The sequence below is a fragment of the Triticum aestivum genome, chromosome 2B (assembly GCF_018294505.1).
Source record: "Triticum aestivum cultivar Chinese Spring chromosome 2B, IWGSC CS RefSeq v2.1, whole genome shotgun sequence".
NCBI classification, from domain to species: Eukaryota; Viridiplantae; Streptophyta; class Magnoliopsida; order Poales; family Poaceae; genus Triticum; species Triticum aestivum.
Genome location: NC_057798.1, coordinates 486,310,632 through 486,334,794, shown reverse-complemented (window position 1 = coordinate 486,334,794; position 24,163 = coordinate 486,310,632). Strand labels below are relative to the sequence as shown.

Here is a 24,163-nt window from a genome sequence, read left to right as displayed (position 1 = left end):
GCTGGGGGCATGACGTGGCGCCTTCCGGTTGGTCCGGGGCGCTGGCTGCGGCGGCGGAGGCCAGTGGGGGCGCGCCACTTGGCAGCGGTGGGCTTGGCCGGCACGGAAAACGAGGCCGGGGTGGGAGGTGGCGGCGGCTGCAGGTTAGGGGAGGGGTTAGGCTAGGTTATACTAGGGTTTAGTCCGAAAATGGACAGGGGGGGTCCATATATAGCAGGAGGGGCTAGAGTTGGGGGGTTAGGAGGGGTTTCGGGACCCTCGGATCTCGATCCCACGGTTCCGGAGCGGAGAGCGACTAGGAGAGGGGTTGGTGGGCTGTGAAGAGAGGCCTTGGGCTGAGAAGAGAGAAGAGAAGGGCAGCCCGGCGGCAGTTTCGAAGACCGAAACATCCGACGAATAATCCGGCAACGGTGCCGCTATACATTTAACGGTTGGGCTATCAAATGAACTCCGAATGCGACGAAACTTGGCAGGCGGTCTGTCTACACTATACTAAGACCGCACGGCAAGTTGCAACCCATTCCGAGAACATTTTTATGCCACTAATAAAATATATTTCGGAGGTGTCGCGAGCGCGTGCGAGTGTGTCTGGACTCCGAACGGACAACGGAGAGAACCGGGAGAACCCGAACGGATGCAAGTTTTGAAAAACATGCGGATGATGACATGAGACGAGATGCAAAACAAGAACAAAATGCAAAACAAACGACAAAACCCCAACCACGAAGGAAATATCATATCGCATCTCCGGAAAAGGCAAGAGTTGGAGTTACGAATATGGAAAGTTGCATCCGGGGCGTTACAACTTGGTTCCACCAAGATGGCATTCGGTCCCACCAGAGTGTAGTGACCAAGTTTATGTAACCCATCGACTTCATTTCGGAATTACCAAGTTGAAACAGTCGAAACTACTGAAACAAGGTATCTGCTTAGGTCATCGCTAATTGAAGCCACCGAGAGGATTTGTTCGGTCTCACCAAAAAGCCTAACGTTCGAATCTTTGCACTGTTTTGTTCCATCGAGATTTCATTTTGGTGCCACTGAGTTTTGTAAAAAGTTTGTAGCAGTTGGATTTTTGTTGCTGACTATATATACCCTTCCACCCCCCACTTACTCTAAAAGAGAGCAATCAGAACTAAACTACACTTCCACCATTCATTTTTCGAGAGAGAACCACGATCTCATGTGTTGAGATCAAGGCATTCCAATTCAACCATTTGAACCTTGATTTCTAGCCTCCCCAAATTGCTTTCCACTCCAATCCTTCTCCTACCCAAGCCAAATCTGTGAGAGAGTGCTTGAGTGTTGAGGAGACTATCTTTTGAAGCACAAGAGCGAGGAGTTCATCATCAACACACCATCCATTACCTTTTGAAGAGTGGTGTCTCCTAGATTGGTTAGGTGTCACTTGGGAGCCTTCAAGATCGTATGGAGTTGAACCAAGAAGTTTGTAAGGGCAAAGAGATCGGCTACTTCGTGAAGATCTACACCGAGTGATGTTGGTCCTTCGTGGGTGTAAGCCATGGTGGAATAGACAAGGTTACTTCTTCGTGGATCCTTCGTGGATGGAGCCCTCCGTGGACTCGCGCAGCCGTTACCCTCCGTGGGTTGAAGTCTCCATCAATATGGATGTATGCTAGCACCACCTATCGGAACCACGCCAAAAATCACCGTGTCTTCATTGCGTTTGATTTCTTTGATCCCTCCTTTACGTTCATGTGCAAAGTCTTTACTTTCCGCTGCACAACTCTTAGACTTACATGTGTAGGATGTTGCTTGACTTGGTAGAATTGCTAAAACTTGTCTACAACTAAAATTGAGAAAATAATAAGTTTTTATTTTGTCATATATATATATATATATATATATATATATATATATAGAGAGAGAGAGAGAGAGAGAGAGAGGGGGAGGGGGGGGATTGGCATTGAAGCAAAGCGAGCGACAACCGAGGCCGAACAAGTTGTGCTTATGAGGATTATCGAGGCGTCGAGGATCATGGTGGCTGACATTAGTCTCATGGATGACGCTGCTGAGTGGTTCACGCGATGCACAGAGACATCAACACAAGTTTTTTTGTTCATTGGATTTATCAGCTATGTTTGAATTATTAAATCATTTGTAAGAGGATCATGTCTGAATTGTTGAGTTGTTTGACATGTTGATTATTAAATCATTGCTTTTTATTTGTATTCAATTTTGATTTTTATGTGTGTAATATAATAGCAATATTGGAAATTTTGGACAAAATGGACCATACATATGGGGAAGGGAGAATTGGAGGACGGTGGTGGACGTCCACTTTTTAGAGGCAGATGATATTTATCCATGGACATGTCCACAAACATACGAAGACTTAGATTTAACATTGCCCTTTGAGATGCCCTTATTAACTTCATTTACAATGAAATTTGCAGCGAAAAATCTTATCTTATCAATAATAAAAGAAACATTACATCAATCCATCCTAAGGGCTCCCGCAGCGTGACCCACCAAATCGCTTTTAATATTTGGATCGGCGGCCCAGACAATATTTGCCCTCCAACAGGAGTCATCAATATTGCGGACACGAGCAAATATTTAAAATCGCATAAACCGGTACCAAACATAGTACATAGTGATTTGGAGAAGTGCACATTGCAGACACACCAACTTAGCATTAGACCCATCACAAATCCATCTTTTCCCCTTTCTCTTTTTTTCTCTCTCCTCTTCATTGGACAAAAAAATAAACATTTGATGAATAATTTTTTTTTTTTTTGAGGGGGAACACCCAATTCTATCTGTCCATTTAGTATGGTCAATTATGTCCACAAATATTTACTGGTGTCTGTTTTGGTGGACCGCCTAGGAGTTGCCTAGCCCACCTATACTCAGTTTACTGATCTGATCTCCCGCTTTGAATGCGAAACGCCACCGTGCACCCGCAGTCCAGTACCCCCGAATCCCGAACCCACGAACTCCAAGAGGCAAGGGCGTCGATCCGTTGGAGTAGACACGCGTCGCACATCAGCTCCGCCGATCCGCGGCGTGGGTGGGGCATCTCCATTGCTACAAGAGGTTAGCTCAGCTCTACTAGTGAGCCGGATGTGCGCTTCTCCGCTCCTCCCCAATTCCAACCAAAAAGGGAACGGAAAACCCCAAAACAAACACGGCGAGTTGGCCGAGGCAAATCGCCGGCAATGAAGCGTCGGAACCCTCCGTCCGGCGCCGGATTCCCCGCAGGGGAGGGCTCGGGGTGGGAGGCGAAGAGGGAGCGGCCTAATGGGGGTTGGAGAGGGAGACTGCCGGCGCCCGTGGTGAAGTGGTCGCACGCCGAGGCCATGAAGAAGAAGCCCAAAGTTGGTGGCGGAGCAGCCTTGGTCGGAGATGGCGGAGGGTGGCGGATGGAGATGGAGGCGGAAATGGTGGGGCTTGATGGACGAAGCTGCGGCGGAAGAGGGTTTTTTGGAACGAGCTGGGCGGAGGCGGCGGAGAAGAGCGCGGATGCGGCCACCGGCGGAGGAGAGAACGAGTGGTGTTTGCCGGAGACGGAAAAGGCGAGTCCTTGCGTGGCCGTGGAAGGGGGCGGTGGAGGGGACGTGAGGGGCGATGAGGTCAAGGAGGAAATGTACGATTGGAGGTGGACGGAGGCTGCGAGCCCGGAGATAATGGCGCTGATACTGCGGGGCAGGTTCGCCGCCGACGAGATTGCGCGCGGGCCCGCGGCGGTGTGCAGGGCGTGGAGGGAGGCCGCTGCGTCGCCGGACATGTGGGGGGACGTGGACATCGAGGCCTGGTGCCGCCGCGTCAAGTGCCGGGTCAGGGCCGACGCAGCTGTGCGCCGCCTTGTCGCCCGCTCCCAGGGCACGATCCGACGGCTCTCCGCCTACCACGTCGGCGACGCCGCGCTTGCCTACGTCGCCGCCTCGTAAGTCGCGCTGCCCCCTTTGCCTGCCCCGAAAGGTAGTTCTTGGTTTCATGCTAGTAGCAGAAGGAAGCTGCCGTGACATGTCGATGCCTTTGTGAATTGTGGTGGAAAAAACCCGCTGCTTGAACATGTCGATGACTGCTAGTAAAATTGCCAATTTTGCATCAATAGTTTGGGAGACTCATAGTTGGGAACTGTGAGAACTCATATATTTGGGGTAATAATTAATTGATGGCTTTCAAGCTGTAGAGTTTTGCCTACGAGCTATTGTGCATTAGAGCTGCTGCTAGAGGTTTTTCAGTTTAGTGATCAGGCACCAGTGATGACACTGTGAAATCCATGTTTATACGATAACCATTTGTAGGTGGCAGCTCACTTCTATTAAAAAAAAAAGAAGTTTTGCCAACACACCTCCTACGTTTTTAGTCTTACAGAACGAATCAGAGTTCAGAGCCATACTTTTTTTTCAGGGATTACACCGTCACACGCAGGCACACACCCACGCAAGTGCATTGGGGATAAACCTCTGCTAATTTGCTACTGAAGGGCATCTACTTGTGTGCAAATGTGAACATCATGATCTGCTATTTTGATTTGACAGGATGATAATCTGCTATTTTGATTCTATGATATGTGTGGATATTGTTAGATGACATTAGGGCCAACCTTTGTTTTCTCTCAAAACAAAATGGGAACCACTAGTTTCAGATGATGCCGGTCCTGGTTTTTCTGAGGCTTCTTGTCATGTGAAGAAAATCACCACCAACTAGCTAATCTATTTCTTGATACATATCACATATTGCTTAATTTGTACTGCTTCAGTTCAGAACTTCTATGTAGCATAGAAGATTAGGACTATAACTCTGCCTGTGATACTTCTCTATGACATTTTGTGTAATGCCATTGCTCTGTTATGTGCCAGTTGGCTTAACGGTACTACATCTTTTCTTTCCTGTCGTATGCTGCAAATTTGGCACCTAATTTACCATTGCTGCAACTGTTAAAGTTCTGATTCTTTATCGAAAAAATTGAAGTTCTGATTGTGATGGTTAATTTCCACTGGACAGTGGGAAGTTGCTTAATGTCCTCCAGATCCCGATGAGCGAGATATCTGACCAAGCCGTGGAGAAGTACGTGAAATGCTTTCCTGCCCTAAGAGTGTTGGACATCAGTTACTGCCTGAAAGTCACATCGAGAGGCATGGAAGCAATAGGCCGACAATGCAAGTCGCTTGCTCAGCTGAAGAGGAACATGCCTCCGGAGTCCCCCCAAGGCAACGATGCAGCACCTAAAGTGGTCGAAGACGAGGCCCTGGCGGTTGCGAATACCATGCCGATGCTCAAGCAACTTGAGCTTGCATATGGTCTGTTCAGTGATGTTGGCCTTGATGCCATCCTCACCAAATGCCCTCTGCTGCGTACACTGGATATACTTGGCAGCTTGAATGTCAGGCTTGACGGCGACATTGAGGAGAGATGCTGCGCTCTCGAGTCGTTCCGGGAGCCATGGGAGCCTGATTACGACGAGAACTCGAGCAGTGGTGGCGATTACGACTACGATGACACTGAAAGCGATGATTGACTCTGTGGTGCAAAATCCAGGGGGCTAAACGGCTGGGTTTTTGGGGATATATCAGAAACTGCAGGCTTCCTTTTGGTTATTAAACATCAATTTGAAATGCTTACTGTTGTCTGACCGAGTTAAGCATTGTTTTTAGCTTGGCGTCTGTCTTCTGAGGTAATTGCTCTGTATGTGTGTTCTTGATTGTGTGGATTGATCCTGCAATGTTACTTTGGAAAGAGAACGTGTCTTTGTGTTCTGGAGTTATTGACTGGGGATTTGGCATGTGCTCGTAATTGTTCCTGAATGCTACTTTTCCTTAGTGTTTGTAGGAGTAAAAATGTTGGCCTTCTCTTATGTTTGGTAGGTGCTGCTTTTCTGGAGGCCAAATGTTTAAGAGCAAGTGTTACCAGAAGACTAGAATAGAGTAAGCTCAGTTAAATTTTCAAATTCTAGAATAGAGTCATTCATAATAATTCATGAACAAAAAGCAGCACATATATATACAAATTCATCAAATTTTCAATTAAAGAATTGGCAGGGGCCGCGCGAACGCGTACCCCCTCTATCACAAATTATGACGTCCACTCTCCCGCTTGGGGAGATGGTAAGCAAGTGCATCCACCAAGTGCAATGTGGACCACTAGCCTAGGCCATGGCTTTTGTTGATCAGCCATCGACCCCGTCCAGGTAAGTAAGTTTACGGGGCGCACTATGGCTTGATTATATAGCACAGTCCCCGGCTCCAGCCCGCGCAGGCAAGCGATGTGGTACTAAACAAGTTTAGCGACCTAATGATCTGATGATATGTAACGTGGTGCTACCACTGGCGTGTTACCACCGGGCTGCCATGTTCGGGCCCAAACATGGGCCTTCAGTTGGCCCAGCCAGTTGTCCTCCAACTGTCCAACCGTCGTCCTGGGAGGGGAGGTATCCAATCAGAGAAGCGGCAGAGGCAAACCCACACGCACGCCGATTGGGAGCAAGTGAGGGGAGGGGCAGGCATGGTGATGTGGGTGTTCGGCTACGGCTCCCTGGTGTGGAACCCCGGGTTCGCCTACGACGCCCGCCTCGTCGGCTTCGTCAGGGACTACCGCCGCGTCTTCTACCAGGGTGGGTATGGATTAGCTAACTGATTACTCCGGCGGCCACTCGCCCGCGCTTCTCAGATCTATCTCGCTGACCCTCTGGTTTTCTTCTTGGGTTTTTGTCGCCGGATCGACAGGGAGCACGGACCACAGGGGCACGCCGGAGTTCCCCGGCAGGACCGTCACGCTGGAACACCAGCCCGGGTCCACATGCGTACGCCGCCCAACTCTCTGCTCTCAGATTAGGATAAACCCCTCCTGTGATGTTCAGATATCAGTTCTTTTTCAGTTCCTCGCTGTCAGTGAATTACTTTTGATTGTATAGCATCGCTTGATCAGATAGGATTGTCCGTGTCAGTGGTCTTGAACTTGAATATGGAAGCTAGTTTATCCTAACGCCGAAAGCAATTCATGATCGACAACTAAATTGAAAGTTGTCAAGCAAGATCAGTGAGTGCATTAGGATGGCGAATCGTACCTGCTTCGAGTTATCTCAGAGAACTTATGAGAAGCTAGATAGTACGTGCGAAATGGGTTAGTAAGTTCGTTAGTTCTCCTCAGTGACATCTTTTCATTATGCTAATGCTCCCCAATATTGTTAGGTTATTCTGTATAGTAGTACTCCCTCCGTTTCTAAATATAAGTCTTTGGAGAGATTACACTATAGACCACATACGGAGCAAAATGAATGAATCTACACTCTAAAATGCATCTATATACATCCGTATGTGGTCCATAGTGAAATCTCTACAAAGACTTGTATTTAGGAACGGAGGGAGTATTTGTTTATTTCTCGTGGCTACTCTGTTAACGGAGTGTGAACATATTTTGCAATTGAATTTCTGTTGTACAACTGCAGTGGGGAGTTGCTTACAAAATTTCAAGGGAGCAAGATAAGCAGACAGCCCTGGAGGTAAAAAGAAGAAATATGTATAGACTAAGTGAGATACGTGTAGTTCATGAATGCTGTACTTTGTAAATGATTATGCACAATTATTCCATGGTTCGGACAAGAATGCGGTTGGCTGTCTGTCATAATGGAGATAAATAGATTGGTTAATGGTATGAGTATGCTTTATTATAATGGTATCAATAGCTTGTTGAGATATTGATGATTCAGCCTTGAGCTAAGATAAGTAATTTTCTTTAAGAAAAGTAAGAACTCTTCATTTGAACTCAGATACTTTGTCTAGATGCTACTTCTAACAGCCCGTTTGTACATCGAAGTAATACTGCCCTTGATCGGTGTTTTCATAAAGTGACTTTGAGTTGCTTGCCTGCGTCTATTGTCAATTTACCTTCAATCTTGAATTGCAGTATCTGGAAGTAAGAGAGAAGCAATATGATGAGAAGGTTTACCTTGACTTGTATACAGTAAGAAAATGACTACCAATTGCTTGAATAATTTCTTATGTTCCAGATTGTTCGATATGTAATTACTCATTAATTTTGAAATGTTTCAGGACTCTTCCCTCAAAATACCAGCAGTCCAAGATATGATGATGTAAGTGGTCTTGTGGTCTTACAATGAGCTATTGGTAAAATTGCTTAAAAAAACTGATGGAACTGATTTCTACCAACAGATATTTAGCCACCACAAATAAGGAAGCCAACCGAAACTATCTGGGTCCCGCTCCGCTAGAAGAAATGGCCAAGTATGGCACCTCCTTAAACTTGAGCACTATTTTGTTTGAACTGAAAATGTGGTTAATTTCGATGATAATCTATGTTATGTTCAGGCAAATCTACCTAGCTGAAGGCCCAACTGGACCTAATAAAGAGTATCTGTTCAAACTTGAGGACGCGTTAAACAAAATAGGTAAGGTTGTCACTTATGTTTTCTTTTTTCTTATAGAAAATCTGCAAGTGTGTTCATCGGTTATTTGTTCATGGCAGGTATTGTGGATCAGCATGTTCAGGATTTGGCGAATGCTGTGCGCAGTTATGCAGACACCATGTAATAATGTCATTATAGGATCACATGAAGGTGGAATTGATTGTTGCGGAAGCATCATTTATTCTTGTAAGATCTGAAAAGCTTGTGAGTTGTGAATATAGCATGCCCCTCTATAGATGACAGTATAAAAAATTACATAAGTGAGATGGTAATGGGAGCTATTGGTTCTCCTTCCATTTTACTCACACTGAGGACCAATGCAAGGAGCCTAGAAAAAGTATAATGGGACCCAAAAGGTAAAAAAGAATTCACTTGTGCGAATATAAAATTCACATTCCTTGTGGATTCACAAATTTCATTCATTTATAGTATGCAAAAAGGAAAAGGAAAAAAAACATGCCCTTCGACCATTGTATCAATTCGCCTGATACATTTTCGGATGATAATAGATATGCTGTAAAAATGTACTCACAAATTCAACGAGTGGTTGCTCCTTTTCTGTCCTCAGTGGCCAGTTCAGATTTCTGAATGTTCAGAGAAGCAGAGCTCAATGCTATACCGTACCTATACTCTTCGATGTCTAAATTTGCTATGTAAAAAAGGCAAGTGTGTGAATCAGTTATGTGTTCATGGCAGGTATCGTGGATCAGCATGTTCAGGATTTGGCGAATGCTGTGCACAAGTATGCAGTAGCCATGTAATAATCACATTAGAGAGCGGTTTTTCCATTTTTGGATACACACATGAAGGCGGAATTGATTGTTGCAGAAATGTCTTTATTCTTGTAACATCCGAATAGCTTGTGAGTTGCGAATATATCCATGCCTCGGACCGCGCTGTCCCGACCGCGGAAGCCATTCAACATGGGTCTGAAATGTTTTTTCCCGCAAACCGCAAACCGAAGACAAATGTAGGGGGACTTTACGGTCATATGAACCGCTGCCATGTCCGCTTTCGACTGTCCTTCTGACTGGCCCACCCAAACCTCCTCCCTTGTTCGTGCGCCCTTCCTGCTTGAAACCGCCAGCGCCGCTCTAGGGCATCAGTGCCCGCATTCATGCCTGCCAGAGCGGACGCAACTGCTCACTGGCGCCGGCATTGAAGCGGTGCGCCGACCGAGAGTGCATCACCCCAGCCGCTTCCCGGTGCGCGTGACTGTTCCGCGTTCAGATGACACGACGGTCGTCCATCCATCCGCCACCCACATTAATGACACACGGTTGCCAAGCCACTCGTTCGTCCCTCTGCCGTCCACCATTGCTATATAAACTGCTGGCCGGCCATAGCCGTAGTCATTCGCCTCCAATCCCTCTCCACACCACTCCAGTGGATTCCTCTCGCGTCAAAGCTCTCTGGGATGGGCTGATGCCGGAGCAGAAGAAGTAGATGGTCGCCATTGCTGCAAGCTGGCAGGTCGGCACACAGCCGGAGGATGGCGATGTCCCAATGGAGGACGCAGCCGATGACGAGCTGGCGCCACCCTCCTCGTCTGCCAGCCTCCTCGTCCACGCCACCCTCGCCAGTGCATTGCACCATTATCATCGGCGAGGCCCATGCCATTACTTGTACATGGTGCGGGAGGAGCAGTTCCGGGAGGCGCAGGTCGATGCCACCTACAACCACCAACTCCTCCAGGAGCACCTGCAAGAGGAGGAGCAGCTCGCCGCCGGCAGGGCGGTCGCACGGAGCGCGGACATGGTGGAGTAGGCGGCACTGCTCGACTCCTACCACTTCGCCCGCGAGATCCGCCTACAAGGAGTGCGACGAGGTGGCGGACCCGGCAAGACCGACGACGAGGACGACATCGCCGACTCCGCCGAGGCCATGCCCCGCCAGCACGACCACAAAAGCCGGCACGTCTGTGGGCGCCGCTGGCAGCGAGGAAGAGTAGCGCTCGATAGGTCGCCGCCGCTCGGTTCTCAAGAAGGCCACCGCTCCTCCCCTCCCGTCGATGCCAAGCTTGGCGGGATGAGCATCTTCGGCCAATAGTCGCTTGGCGACGACGTGGAGGCGGACAACTTCAGTTCTGGGGCTCCGGAGGCGGAGCTGGAGAAGGCAAAGCTTCATTTTTAGGGGCTCATGGCTGGAGATGGCGATCTTTTAGTTTAGGTACTAGAGTCGGACGAGCACCGCTTTTAGTTGAGTTATGTCTAAAATGTAATGAATTCCATCATATGTTAATATGAAATCTAATGAAAATCCACCGTGTTTGCATCATTGCATTAACTTTGTCCAATTTTTATGAAAATCTGGTCATGTTTGCACGAATTTTGTTCGGTTGTTCGGATAGTGTTTGAAATGTACGCAGGCAGCGTTGGATGGCGGTCTTCGGCATCCATGTCCGCCGACTGATCCCCGTTGTCCACCAACGGATGCGGGAAGAAATTTGCTGGTTTCTGTTGGAGATGCCCTAAGTGAGATGGTGACGAGAGCCATTGGTAGTCCTTCTATTTTACTCGCACTGAGGAGCAAGGCAAGGAGCCTAGAAAAAGTAGAATGGGACAAAAAATTTGAATTCCTTAGTGCGAACATAAAATTAACATTCTTCGTAGATTCACAAATTTCATTCATTGACAATCCGCAAAAAAAGAAGAGAAAAAGATGCCCTTAGACCATTGTATCAATTCGCTTGATACATTTTCGGATAATATAGATATGCTGTAGAAATGCACTCACAAATTCAACGAGTGGTTGCTCCTTTTCTGTCCTCACTGTCCAGTTCAGATTTCTTCAATGTCTAAATATGTTATGGGTCAATAGCACTATAGAGAAACACGCAGCACGCCAAGTAGAGTATGGATCCTAGTGAGTCAGGGTTTCGCAGTTGGTCTTGACGAAGGTGATCCTCTGCCGGCGCAGGTTGTACATGACCTGAATGTTCTGCTGCTGGTAGTTGCCGAGGATGGACACCCCGTCCGTCTTGCCGATCATGAGGCACATCATCCCGCTCTCCCTGTCCTCCACGAACAGCAGCTCCTTCTCCAGCCTCAGCCACTCCCCGTCGAACGCCAGTGACATCGACGGCGCGTACACGCGGCTCATCGGCACCCCGTTCGGCAGGATGAAGCAGAGGTCCAGCCCCAGGCTCGAGCCGGAACCCCGCGGCAGCCTGATCTCCTCCTCCAGGTCGTCCACTAGCTCCTCGTACAGCGACTCCTCCAGGAACGTGATCGTTGACGCGATGTCGATGATCATCCCGAACGCGTTCGGGCCCGTGCCGCCGTCGCCGTCGCCGGACACGGGCACGGGAGACGCCGCCACATTGGGGTTGGGGTTGGGGTTGGGGTCTGAAGTACCTGGAGTCGTCGCGTTCATGCTGCTCCTGAAGGAGGAGGACATGGCCTTGTCGCCGATGGACAGCCCGTTGAGGTTGAGGTAGTAGTAGGACGGGTACCGCGGGTTGATGGACATGGGCACCACGATCCGGTCCGACGCGTTGCGCATGGCGGTGGCGTCGGCGCCGAGGACCAGCCTCCCCGCGCTCCTGGAGGCCGGCGGGGGCAGGCAGTACATAAACCTCCGCACCGACAGCTGGGACACCAGCGAGAGCGGCCCGCGGCCGAGTCCCACGACCCCCGACACCTCCGCGGGCGGTCCCCCGACGCTGGAGCTGCTGCAGCCGAAGACGACGCCGTGGAACGTGTCGTCGCCGATGGTCAGCTTGTCGACGGCCAGCGTGCCCCTCGTCGTCGAGTTCCCGCCGTACGTGTAGGTGTACTGGCACACGTCGTCGTCGTCGTCGTTTTCGCTGCCGCTGCGGCCGCACCGGTGGGTGTCCAGCTCGTCGCACGTGTCGCTGTTGCACGGCACCACGGCGTAGGTGGTCGAGGCCATGGGGTTGAAGACGGGGTCCTTCTGGCGGTAGCACTTGACGCACGGCTGGCACTGCGTCCAGATGAGGTCGCTGGCCGTGTCGATGGCCGCCGTGAAGCAGTGCTGCGGCGTGCCCAGGCCGAGCTTCACTAGGTACTCGCCCCCGGCCGACAGCACCGGGGCCTCGCCCACCACCACCTTGCGGTTGCCGGTCGGGTACAGGCGGGGCGTGATGCTGGCCAGCCGGTCCCGGCTGCGCTGGATGGCGCGCCGGAGGAGCTCATGGTCGCTGATGTTGAGGCTTCCCGTGTCCACGGCGTCCACGCGGGCGAGTTCGAGGTGATAGGACTGCCGCGGCGACTGGAGGCAGTACGCCGGGAGGACGAGGAGGGCGAGGAAGAGTAGCAGTGGTATGGCCTCCATGGCGCTGTACGTTGTAGTACTATGGTGGACTGACATGCAGCACGGCGGCAATTTGCGTGTTCCTCAGTAGTTAAATGGGTTAAGTAGATCAAGCAGCGGTAATTCTTTGTTCCCGATTTGTTCGGGAGCACATAAAGGTAGTGGAGGCAAGGTGAACTGGTTGAGGGTAGCATCGCTTCGTTGCATGACATCCTTGTGTTCTTTGCACGTATGTTGCTTTCATTAGTTTCGGAATTTGCTAATTAGCACTAGATGGTAATTATGTTTTTTTTAGAAGATGATAATTATGTTCTACTCACTTCGTCTCAAAATGTTGTTAATTTAATACAAAGTTGAGGAAGAGACAAACAACAGATGGATTGAGGACCACAATATCAAACTGACATTTGATCCGAGAAAAACCCCACAAACGAGTTTGATCTAGGAAAACCCGAAATCACCCTATGGAAACATCATAAAAGGAATGCCCAGACAGCGCCCCCGAACCCGATGGATTTATTGGTGCTTTCTATCATAATGCTTGGGCGATCATAAAAAATGGCATCAGGCGGCGCTGCTTAAGCTGTTCGTGGGTGATGGCAGGGAATTTCACGAGCTCAACTATGCCCACATCGAGGGTTGAGGCCTTGGAGGTTGGCGACTTTATACCTATTAACCTCCCTCATAGCTTCTACAAGTTGCTCTCAAAGCTCCTTGCCATCCGTGCCCGCCGCCACATGCTGGAAATAGTAGGCCAACCAATCCGCTTCATTAAGGAGCGCGGCATCCATGATAACTTCATGTTGATTCGTCAGGTTGCACGCAAGATCCATGGTATGAAAGATCCGAGACTCTTCTTGAAGCTTGACATTACAAAGGCATTTGATTCTCTATTGTGGCCTTTTTTGTTCCAGGTCCTCACGACTGAAGTCTTTGGCTCAAGTTGGCCATGTTGGATCGCCATTCTTCTTTACTATGTGAGTACCAAGCTGATCGTGAAAGGTGTTCTGGGCAGGCGCTTCCATCATGCTTGTGGACTGTGACAAGGGGACCTGATCTCCCCTTTGTTGTTCGTCATTGCCATGGACGAGTTGACTACGATTATCAATCAAGCTATGGTGGATGGAGTTGTCAGCTCATTCCCTGGTATCGTTACCACCCAAAGGCTGACAATCTATGACGACGGCGTGGCTCTTTTTGTCAGGCCACTAGTTCAGGACCTACACTTCGTCAGGGAAGCTCTTGGGTGTATTTGTGTTTGTGGATAAATTACAGTAGATCATGCGATGTCCTAATCACAAGCGGCGACGAGGATAGTCATCGTGTTGCCAACCTTCTACAATGTAGCATCGAGAGCTTTCCTTATCGGCACAAACAGCTAGCGAGGGCAAATTGGCAGCCTTTACTGGACCAGGCATGATAGTTCATACCGGCTTGGCAACGTGGCCTCATCCAGCGTTCGGGAAGACTGGTTCTAGTGAAATCGTTGATTGCCGCAAGGCCAATCCATCAACTCATGGTGTGATCTGGGTCTTTGAAAAGATTGACAAATGGAAGTCGTCCTTCTTTTTGGTTGGCAAGGATCAGGCTGTGGCCAATGTCTGGTTGTTCATAACCTCTAGATTTAGAATACCCGGACCACCCAAGTTTCTGGGTTTACAACATGTTTTCCAGTTCACCGGGTGGTACCTTTTCCTATCTTCATCCTCCTACCAGACCATCCTAGCTCAAAAGAAGTCAGCCTTATTTAAAACCCGCATTGAGGTAGGATAGAATGACATCATAAAGAGGGGCATATTAGTTAGACATGCCTGAACTAAAGTAATTCTCCCACAATAGAACACATGAGTTTACCCTGGCAGCAAACACATCTCTTCTGAATTTTTTTCACCATGCCAACCTGTGTTTGTTTCTGATTCTATTGTCTCTAATAGGCTCGCTGAAGCTTATCATAAAAAAGAAATCAGTCACAAACCGAAACGAAACAATAATTCCGGACCCTCTTATCTGGTTGATGTTCGCTGGGAGGGGATGTCATTTGTAAACGTTCTGATGGCCGTTTTAGTTAGCCGAGAGGATTCATAACAACATGATACTTTCTGGAAAGAAGGCTCAAAATTGCCATCCTCCCAGAAAATGTCATGTTGTTTTAAAGAAACTATTATCCCCCATACAACTAAAATTGCCAGTAAAAATGTTTGAAACACCATGCTCACTCAGCAACGTCAGCCAGATAAGATTTTCCATAGTTCCCATAATAAAAAACCCAGGGTGCCATAGATTATACTTCCTTCGTCCCATAATATAAGAACATTTTAGACACTACACTAGTGTAAAAAACGTTCTTATATTATGAAACGGAGGGAGTACAACTGATCAGATATCACCATTGGTCATATACACAGATCCATCATCATCCATCCATGCCCTATCCAGTCACATAAGTACATACACCGATCCATGCATGTCGAGCAGCGACCGAGACGAGCTAATTAAATGTAGCAAGCACGCAGCTGATCGACCCGATCGATCGCTCCATGGCATATGAACACGGCATGCATGCATCCGCATGCACAGACCGACACATCTACGACTAATCAACAACGTATTCGCGGTACAACACCGGCACGTACGTACTCACAATTTGGCGCACTGCACGGGCGCGAAGGAGAGGGTGTTCTCGCCCACGTCGTACACGAACTGGATGTTCTGCTGCTGGAAGTTGCCGATGATGGACAGGCCCCGCGACCCCATCACCGTCAGGCACAGCGCGCCGGACCCGGAGTCCAGCACCATGTAGTTCTCCGCCGGCAGGTCGAGGTCCGCGCCGTCGAAGTGGAATACCAGCTTCGGCACCTCCACCTGGTCCACCCCGCTCGCCGGCGCCTCGAAGCACATGTCCAGCCCGATCCCCGACCCGTCCGCCGCCGGCAGCTTCATCTGCGCCGCGAACGCCTTCTTCAGCGCGCGGTACCCCTGTAGCTCCAGGTACGTGATCGACGTGCCGGAGTCCACGATGACTCCGCCCGTGCCGTCGTCCTGCACGGCGAACGCCGAGCTCGGCAGGGTGATGTGTGTCGAGCCGACCGTCAGGCCCTTGAGGTTCACGTAGTAGAAGGACGGCTGGCTCGGGTTCTTGATGAGAGGGGTGGTCTGCACCGACGACGCGGCCGCCGCGCTCTCCGAGATGGTGGCGAGGGAGCCGAGGAGGAGAGGGCTCTTGCTCGTGTCGTCGAGGGAGGTGAGGCAGTAGGAGAACTTCTTGAGATCGAGCTGCGAGACCAGCGAGAGGGGGCCCCGGCCGAGCCCCACGAGCCCCGCGCCCTGCGTAAACCCGTCGCCCTCGTTCGTGTCGCCGCATCCGAAGGCGACCTCGGGGAGCTTGGTCTTGGCCAGAGTGAAGGTCTCGGAAGCCAGGACGCCCTGCGTCGACGAGGAGTCGCCGTAGGTGTATGTGTAGCCGCACTTGGCCGAGGTGCACTTAGAGCTGGGCAGATCGCTGCAGAAGGAGCTGGAGCACGGCAGCACGGCGTAGGTGGAGGACGACGAGGGGTCGAACACGGGCGTGCTCTGGTTGAAGCACTCCACGCAGGGCTTGCACTGCGTCCACACGAGGTCGCTGCCGGTGTCGATGATGGCCGCGTACGCCACCGCAGGCGTGCCGATGGACATGTCCATCAGGAACTCGCCGTTCCCAGCGTGCACCGGCACCTGCAGGGCCGGCGCGACGGCCTTGCTCGACATCATCGGCACGCCGGTGGTCCGCGCGACGAGCCTGGACATGCGGTGGCGGCTCCGCCTCGCCGCCCGCCGCAGCAGCTGCAGCTTTGTGTAGTTGCCGTGCGCGTCGACGTGCGTCAGGGCCACGCGCAGGCCCTCCAGGCGGCCCAGCTGTGACGACGTCGCGGCGAGGCCGCCGGTGGCGCAGCTGGCAACCACCGCCGTGGCTACCAAAAGAAGCAATCGTAGCTGCACCTGCGCCCCCATATTTTTGGCTTTCGGCAAGTGCGAGAAGAGCAAGCTAGTGCTTCATGATCCTTGTATCGAAGAAAGGCTAGATTTTATATTCTTCTCACGACATAAAACAATGATCGGTAGTTATAGTTAGGTTTGCTTTGCTCTAGCTATGACCATATCCAGATGATGGCTTGAAGTTTTAGCCTAAGCAAGAGAGGGAAAGGAAGCTGCTGGGAGAGCTGAGAAGATGGGAAAAGCTAGTGGCCGGTCAGCTGAAGCGAGCCGTGTGGGAGACTGGTACAATTAGTACCTAACTGGATGCGACAACTTCACCTCACTGCAAAGCTTCTCCTTGGCGCTTGTCGCCACAATGATAGGAAGTCTGATTTGAGTACGTGTGCCCAGGGTGGCCTTTTAGGTCATATGGTTAAGATTTTGAGGACTACTACTGCTAGGTCAGTGGATCTCACTTTTAGAACATTCCTTCAAATTTTGCTTATATGATTGTATAAGTTTGTGTATTTTTGTGGTAAACAATACAGTACAACTTTGTTGATTAATCAAGAGTATATACATTAGATTGAACAGTCTGATCCCCGCAAAGTCTGATACAAAGTGGACTGATATGGGATTATTACGTACGGGCTTCTAAAGTCTCCTAGCTAGCATTATTTGACTTGTGAACAAAAGCTAGGTTAGGGATGTCTGTGCTAGGTAGCCAACATACAGGTTGATGGTGCCTGAGTTGGTGAGCAACCGGCGTCGACCGGTCCATTTAGAAGGAATTATAGTAGATGTTTGGCCTTTGTCCTCCATGCATGTTCTTCCATTTCCAACGATCGACATGAATGGCCTAGCTGCGCTTGTTTGACAAGAATTACTTGGAAGAAGGGGAACGCAATACTAGATACTTACACCGCCGGGCAGTTTGGCGAGCTCGGCGAAACTTTATCCAGAGACTTATGAAGACTGATGGCTCATGGTGCGTGGCTCCATCAGAGATGGAACGGATGGCCAATTCATACTTCAAGGCGGTTTTTACAAAAGACACGACCTTGGTTTTTTTTTTTTTGGTTGCGACCACATGAGTGGCCTAGCTGCGCTTGTTTCCCTTCCAAGTAATTCTGACAAGGATTTCTCTCGCAGTCTCGCCCCTGGAACTCGGTTGTGTGCAATTAGGTGGTGCATGCGCAGCCAGAAAAATTGCCAACGTATGTGGGATCATCTCTGTCGGTTGAGGGCAATCTCGCAAGAACCGTGGATGGTATGTGGTGACTTCAATGAAGCTCTCTGGCAGCACGAGCATCTCTCAAGGATGATACGGTCGAAGACACAGATGGAAGTGTTCAGAGACTGCTTGGTGACCTGTGAGCTGCAGGACCTAGGGTTTTCTGGCCTCCCCTACACATACAATAACGGTCAGGAGGGGAATCGCAATGTTCAGGTGCGATTGGATAGGGCGTGTGCGGATGAGGCGCTACGGGATCTCTTCCCCGCCACTCATGTGGGAGCGGGACGTCAAGCTCCCCACGATCAACTCTGAGGCATGGGTGAAGCATCACCCAAATGGCAACTTGGGATCAGTGGCCCTCTCACTGAAAGAAGTTATGAAAGATTTGAGGCAATGGAGCAAAGCTACCTTTGGGAATATTTTGAAAGAGATAGAAAGTCTGCGTGGTCAGCTAGCAGATCTCCAGTTGTCAGGGGCGGACCGCACACAAATCTGGGCAAAGATGAATCAACTAGATGAGTTGTTGTATAGCGAAGAGATGCTTTGGCTTCAACGGTCTCATATCACATGGTTGAAAGAAGGGGAACACAATACTAGATACTTACACCGCCGGGCAGTTTGGCGAGCTCGGCGAAACTTTATCCAGAGACTTATGAAGACTGGTGGCTCATGGTGCGTGGCTCCATCAGAGATGGAACGGATGGCCAATTCATACTTCAAGGCGGTTTTTACAAAAGACACGACCTTGGATCCGAACGAAGTGCTGGACAGTATCGTCCCTATGGTCTCCGAGGAGATGAATGAGGCCTTGTGTGAACAATACACGGTGGAGGAGATATCCAACACGCTGTTTCAAATCGGTCCGTTGAAAGCACCGGGTTGTGATGGTTTTCCGGCCATGTTTTATCAACGGAATTGGGCTGTTCTCAAGGATGAGATAGTGGCAGTTGTGCGGGAGTTTTTTACCACTGGTGTCATGCCGGATGGGGTTAACGACACGGCCATTGTGCTAATTCCTAAAGTGCCACATCCGATAGAGCTGAAGGATTTCCGGTCCATTAGTTTGTGCAATGTGGTGTATAAGATCGTGTCGAAGTGCATGGTAAATAGGCTTCGGCCTCTATTAACTGAGCTTATTTTTGAAAAGCAGAGTGCCTTCATCCCCGGGAGGCTCATCTCTGATAACTCCATCATTGAGTTTGGGTGCATCCACCACATCCAGACCACCAAGGGCCCAAGGCCAATTCACCATCGTTATGTGCTTATAAACTGGATTTGTCAAAGGCTTATGACCGTGTGGATTGGAGCTTCCTGCAGAGGGCGCTCTGTAAGTGGGGATTCTCTGATCAATGGATCTCCAGCGTGATGGCTTGCGTTAAATTAGTGAAGTACTCTGTGAAATTCAATGGGAAATTGTTGGAGCCCTTTTCCCCTTCGAGAGGACTCCGCCAAGGTGATCCGTTATCCCCCTTCCTCTTCCTCTTTGTGGCTGATGCTCTTTCTATTCTGTTGAATAAGTCAATGAGAGAAGAAGGACTACAAGGGGTCAAGATATGCAGGAGTTCTCCGGTTGTCGTGGTTCTAAGACTGACAGTAGAGTGGGGGGTAGGTATGGAGAGGCAAGGTCCTAGCTATGGAGAGGTTGTAAACACAAGGGATGTACGAGTTCAGGCCCTTCTCGGAAGAAGTAAAAGCCCTACGTCTCGGAGCCCGGAGGCGGTCGAATGGATTATGTGTATATGAGTTACAAGGTGCCGAACCCCTCTACCTGTGGAGGGGGGGTGGCTTATATAGAGTGCGCCAGGACCCCAGCCAGCCCACGCAGGAGAGGGTTTAAGGTGAGTTAAGTCTGGGGCGTTACTGGTAACGCCCCACATAAAGTGTCTTTACTATCATAAAGTCTACTTAATTACAGGCCGTTGCAGTGCAGAGTGCCTCTTGACCTTCTGGTGGTCGAGTGAGTCTTCGTGGTCGAGTCCTTCAAGTCAGTCGAGTGAGTCCCCCGTTGGTCGACTGGAAGGTGACCTCTTCTAAGGGTGTCCTTGGGCAAGGTACTTAGATCAGGTCCGTGACCCTACCCTAGGTACATGACCCCATCATTAGCCCCCGAATGGATTGAGGCTTCGAGTGAGGAAGGAGTTGATGTTGTTTCCGATTAACCTTTGCACACTAGTCGTGCGTTGTTCTGGACCAAAGAATCTCTTCGTTGATAGTGAGCAACTTGTCTTCAGTCGACTCGATCCATTCTCTTCTTTCGTCGAGTGATCTTTCGGGCTTCGACGATCTCCGAGCGACGGATCGCAGGAAACCCCGCGTCTGACAGACCGATCTGCCGTTCGCGGATTCCGCGGGATGCGAAATTTGGGGAAGCGCGCGAAGCGGAGCGGACCGCGGCGTTCGGATGGGACGGGACATAGACGCCTCGATCTCCGCGCCGCTTTCTTCGCCACGTATCCCGCCTGCATAACTGTTCCTGGATATGATTAGATCGACCGGGCCTACCTATCATCCACTCGGAAGGGACCTTATAAATGCGCCCGGCGAGGGTTTTTTGGTACTGTGCCTCAGCGTTCTCTCTCCCTGCTCCCTTCGTCTCCGTCCAGCGCGCTCGCTCTCGCCTCCGCACAACTTCCCCTCGCGCGTCTCACCGGCAACCATGGCCAAGGAGAAGACGGCGGCGCTGGAACGCGCGAAGAAGGCGTCGGCGACGGAGAAGGCGAAGGGGAGATCCACCAGCCGCGGCGGGTCTTCGTCCAGATCCCGCCTGCCGAAGGGCTGGGACCAAGGAGATTGGATCCAGTCGACCATCACAGAGAAAGATCTCCTCGACATGGACAACGAGGGCTTGATCCCCCATGGAGCTGCGAGGCTTCCGGGGAAGGAGTGGCAGCCCCAGCCAGAAGAGGGTGAGTGCGTGCTCTTGGCCACCCATGTTGATCGTGGATTTTCTTTGCCGCCGAGTATTTTCTTCCGTGGTTTCTTGAACTTCTTTGGAGCGCAGCTCCACCACTTTACCCCAAATTCTATCGCCTATCTTGCCGCGTTCGTGTCCATGTGTGAGGGTTTTCTGGGCTGTCGACCGCACTGGGGCTTGTTCAAGCATATATTCACATGTCGCTCTCAGATCGTGAAGAAGGCGAGCCCAGGCGACGAAAGAACCCGAGTCGTCCAAATGTGTGGGGGCCTGGGGATCCAGGTGAGGAATAAGAGCACCTTCCCAGCCATGACTTTTCCCGAGTCAGTCAGAGGCTGGCAGTCGACCTGGTTCTACTGCCAGGATCAGTCGACGCCGGGACAGTCGAGTGGACTCCCTCGGTTTATCATGGACCGAGTGAACAAGCCCTCCTCTCTGAAGTTGATTCCGGAGGAGAAAGCAGACGTGAAGATGTTGATGGAGCGCGTGGTACAGTTGGTTCGGGAGGGAGTGACGGGCATGGACCTCCTGGAGGTTTTCCTTAGGCGTCGTATCCAGCCCCTTCAGTTCCGGAGCCACTGCATGTGGTTGTACTGTGGGACTGAAGACGAGACTCGAGTCCATCCAGAAGCAGTCGACGATGTCACTCCGGAAAGATGGATGGTCGCTGTTACCGGAAACAAGGATAACCCACGCGGAGCCAGAAGGATTCCTCCACTCGACCACAATAGTGATCCAAACAAGGTATGCCTGCTCTCCTCTCCACTGTGTTCTTGTCATATTCATTTCTGTTTATTCTGCCAACTGGTCGATTGATCCTTGTCTTGATGTCTATCAGGCCCTCACCGAGCTGTACTCGATGCCCAATGGAGCACAGGCTCCGACTGAGGAGGGTGAGGCGAGTGGGGGCGAGAGCCAGGAGGAGGAGGAGTGGGACTCGGACGTTGCTGAGGATGATGACGACGATGACGACGATGACGGTGATGAAGATGACGCTGAAGACGAGGAAGAAGAGGAGGAGGAGGTCGTACCACCGCGCTCAGAAAGGCGGTCGAAGCTTGTCCACGACCTTCGACTGAACGTGGCAAGGGGGTTGCGACCGTTGCACAGTCGACCAAGCGCCCTCGGACCACCTCCCCGGCGCCGACTGAAAAGGCGCCGAAGCAGCCCAGGGCGGCTCCGTCAAAGCCGACCAAGCTCCTGCCGAAGATGAAGGTGTCCATCCCCACCATATCAGGGTAATCATGCTGCTTAAGTCTTCTTATTTTGTGTGAACTTTGTCTCTGGTTGGCGCTGGAGTTAGTCGATTGATTCTCTGGAGTTGCAGTGCTGCTACTTCTGAGACCTCAGCCCGGGCTGATGACCATGAGATGGAGGACGCAGCAACCTCAAAACCAGGTACTATACACTTAACGCCATTTTTAGTCGACTGACTCATGATCTCTAACTCTGATTCTTTTCTGTAGCTCCATCCAATGTTGTTATCACTCTCCCTGATGATGATGAAGATGAGGAACCACTGAAGCACAGAATGAGAAGGAAGGCGTCTGCCAGCAGGGTGACCCAGGATGTGACGGCGCCTGAGACTCTGGTCGCGGCGGAGGAGAACACCACTCGACACACCGTGTCATTCGCAGATCCACTGACGAGTGCCCCGCAGCCCTCCCTCTTCACGACACACCACGTCCCAGAGGACCAAGCTAGCGCGGCGAAGGAGGCGATACGCCAGACAGGAATCATGATGGAGCAGTTGAAGACCATCCGGGATGCGAGCCAGGCAGCTTACGACGCCAGTTCTGCCCTCCAAAGCAATGTTCAGGTCAGTCGACCACCATTTGTTCTGTTAGGATATGCTACCAAAAACTTTTCCTTTCCAGAATTTATAGTAGTCACCCACTGGGTGTGTCGATTTAAACTCCGTGTTAGCGGGGGCACGCTGAGTGCACCCGCTGGGTGTAGTCCCCAAGGCTAAGGTCGACTGCTGGCAGTCGGCCTTAGGCTTTATAATTTCAGTCTTTGCGTCGTTCGACTATGTCGACTGGATTTCGCAAACTGGTCGACTGGTCGACTCTGTCTTCAATAGGATTAGTGGGGGCACGCTGAGTGCACCCGCTGGGTGTAGTCCCCAAGGCTAAGGTCGACTGCTGGCAGTCGGCCTTAGGCTTTATAATTTCATTCTTTGCGTCATTCGACTATGTCGAATGGATTTCGCAAACCGGTGGGGGCACGCTGAGTGCACCCACTGGGTGTAGTCCCCGAGACTGTGGTCGACTGCTTGCAGTCGATTACAGTCTTAAAGAATACATCTCTCTCTTTTTTTTTGAGGTCGACTGGTCGACTCTATCTTAGATAGGATTAGTGGGGGCATGCTGAGTGCACTCACTGGGTGTAGTCCCCGAGACTACGGTTGAATGCTTGTATTCGGCTGTAGTCTTAGAAACGTGTGATTTTTTCCTTTTTCACTCGGAAGTGAATTATATTTGACATTTAGTCGATTGGTTCTTCGCAGAACTCCTGTGATCTTGTGGCTCGCTACTCTGAGCTGGAAAACAAGCACACTCAACTCGAGCTGAACTTGAAGCTGGTTCAGGAGAAGCTGATGAAGGCAAAGGAGGAGACCGAAGGTATGTTTGGTGAGACCCTGACGACTGCTTTTCCCCTTGTTTGTTTCAAAATCTGATCTTGCTGTAACTTGCAGGTAAGGTAAGGGAGGCCCAACAGAAGAAAGACCTTGAACTAGCTGAGAAGATCAAGCTTGCTGACGAGAAGTTAGCTTCAGTCAACAAGGAGGTCAGTCGACTGAAAACTGATAAAGCTGCCCTGACCGACCAAGTCAGTAAGTTGACTGGGAAGAAAAATGATCTGGAGGCCTTCCTGAGTGGTCTTGCCAAGAAGCTGTTTCTTATGCTTGAAGGTAAACCTCTATGCTCGGCAATCATTTCCAATCGTGGTTTTTCCATTCGACCATTCCCTTGACTCAGTGATCGTCCTTGCAGAATTTTGCCAAAACTTTGAAGAAGAAACTAGCCGGCTGGAGCCAAACCTCGACCTCGTCAATTCTCCGGTGAACGACGAAGTTGCCATGGATGTTTTCCGACTGGAGTCCCGTGTTGCAGCTGTCGTGGACTATCTCGCAAGGCTGAAGGTCGCCACATCTCGCATCGACTCGACGCTCTGGCCCGGGGAGACACTTCAGAATGACCTTGAGTCGCTGATGGCTCGCTTGAACACGATCCCTGGTCGAGTGCAGGAATGGAAGAAGTCCTCGGCTCGGTGCGGTGCAGATGTTGCTCTGTGTCTGGCCCGAGTCCACTGCAAAGATGCGCGAGAAGAGAAGCTGGCGGCCCTCCGGGTGGCCAACACCAAGAAACACGACTTCAGGTCCTTTATG

General features: G+C 50.7%; 4 protein-coding genes and 1 non-coding gene across 5 annotated transcripts; 2 read left to right on the top strand and 3 right to left on the bottom strand.

The window, feature by feature from the left end:
* The first annotated feature begins 3,021 nt into the window (after positions 1-3,021).
* Positions 3,022-5,705, top strand: LOC123041459 (F-box protein FBW2). The gene is made up of 2 exons (XM_044464062.1): positions 3,022-3,910; positions 4,978-5,705. The coding sequence occupies exons 1-2, from the start codon at positions 3,183-3,185 to the stop codon at positions 5,489-5,491; spliced, it is 1,242 nt and encodes a 413-aa protein (XP_044319997.1). The 5' UTR covers positions 3,022-3,182; the 3' UTR covers positions 5,492-5,705.
* Positions 5,706-6,007: 302 nt separating this feature from the next.
* On the bottom strand, positions 6,008-6,168 carry LOC123047678 (U1 spliceosomal RNA). Its single transcript, XR_006423071.1, has one exon. It is a non-coding gene; the product is annotated as a U1 spliceosomal RNA (small nuclear RNA).
* Positions 6,169-6,344: 176 nt separating this feature from the next.
* Positions 6,345-8,700, top strand: LOC123045600 (gamma-glutamylcyclotransferase 2-3). Its single transcript, XM_044468716.1, has 8 exons — positions 6,345-6,583; positions 6,696-6,772; positions 7,418-7,471; positions 7,876-7,932; positions 8,022-8,062; positions 8,142-8,213; positions 8,298-8,377; positions 8,455-8,700. Exons 1-8 carry the CDS (start codon positions 6,475-6,477, stop codon positions 8,517-8,519), a joined length of 555 nt encoding a protein of 184 aa, XP_044324651.1. The 5' UTR covers positions 6,345-6,474; the 3' UTR covers positions 8,520-8,700.
* A 2,344-nt stretch (positions 8,701-11,044) lies between these two features.
* LOC123045599 (aspartyl protease 37) lies at positions 11,045-12,752 on the bottom strand. The gene has a single exon (XM_044468715.1). The coding sequence runs from the start codon at positions 12,725-12,727 to the stop codon at positions 11,258-11,260; it is 1,470 nt and encodes a 489-aa protein (XP_044324650.1). The 5' UTR covers positions 12,728-12,752; the 3' UTR covers positions 11,045-11,257.
* A 2,249-nt stretch (positions 12,753-15,001) lies between these two features.
* Positions 15,002-16,898, bottom strand: LOC123045598 (aspartic proteinase nepenthesin-1-like). The gene has a single exon (XM_044468714.1). The coding sequence runs from the start codon at positions 16,655-16,657 to the stop codon at positions 15,308-15,310; it is 1,350 nt and encodes a 449-aa protein (XP_044324649.1). The 5' UTR covers positions 16,658-16,898; the 3' UTR covers positions 15,002-15,307.
* Positions 16,899-24,163: the final 7,265 nt, after the last annotated feature.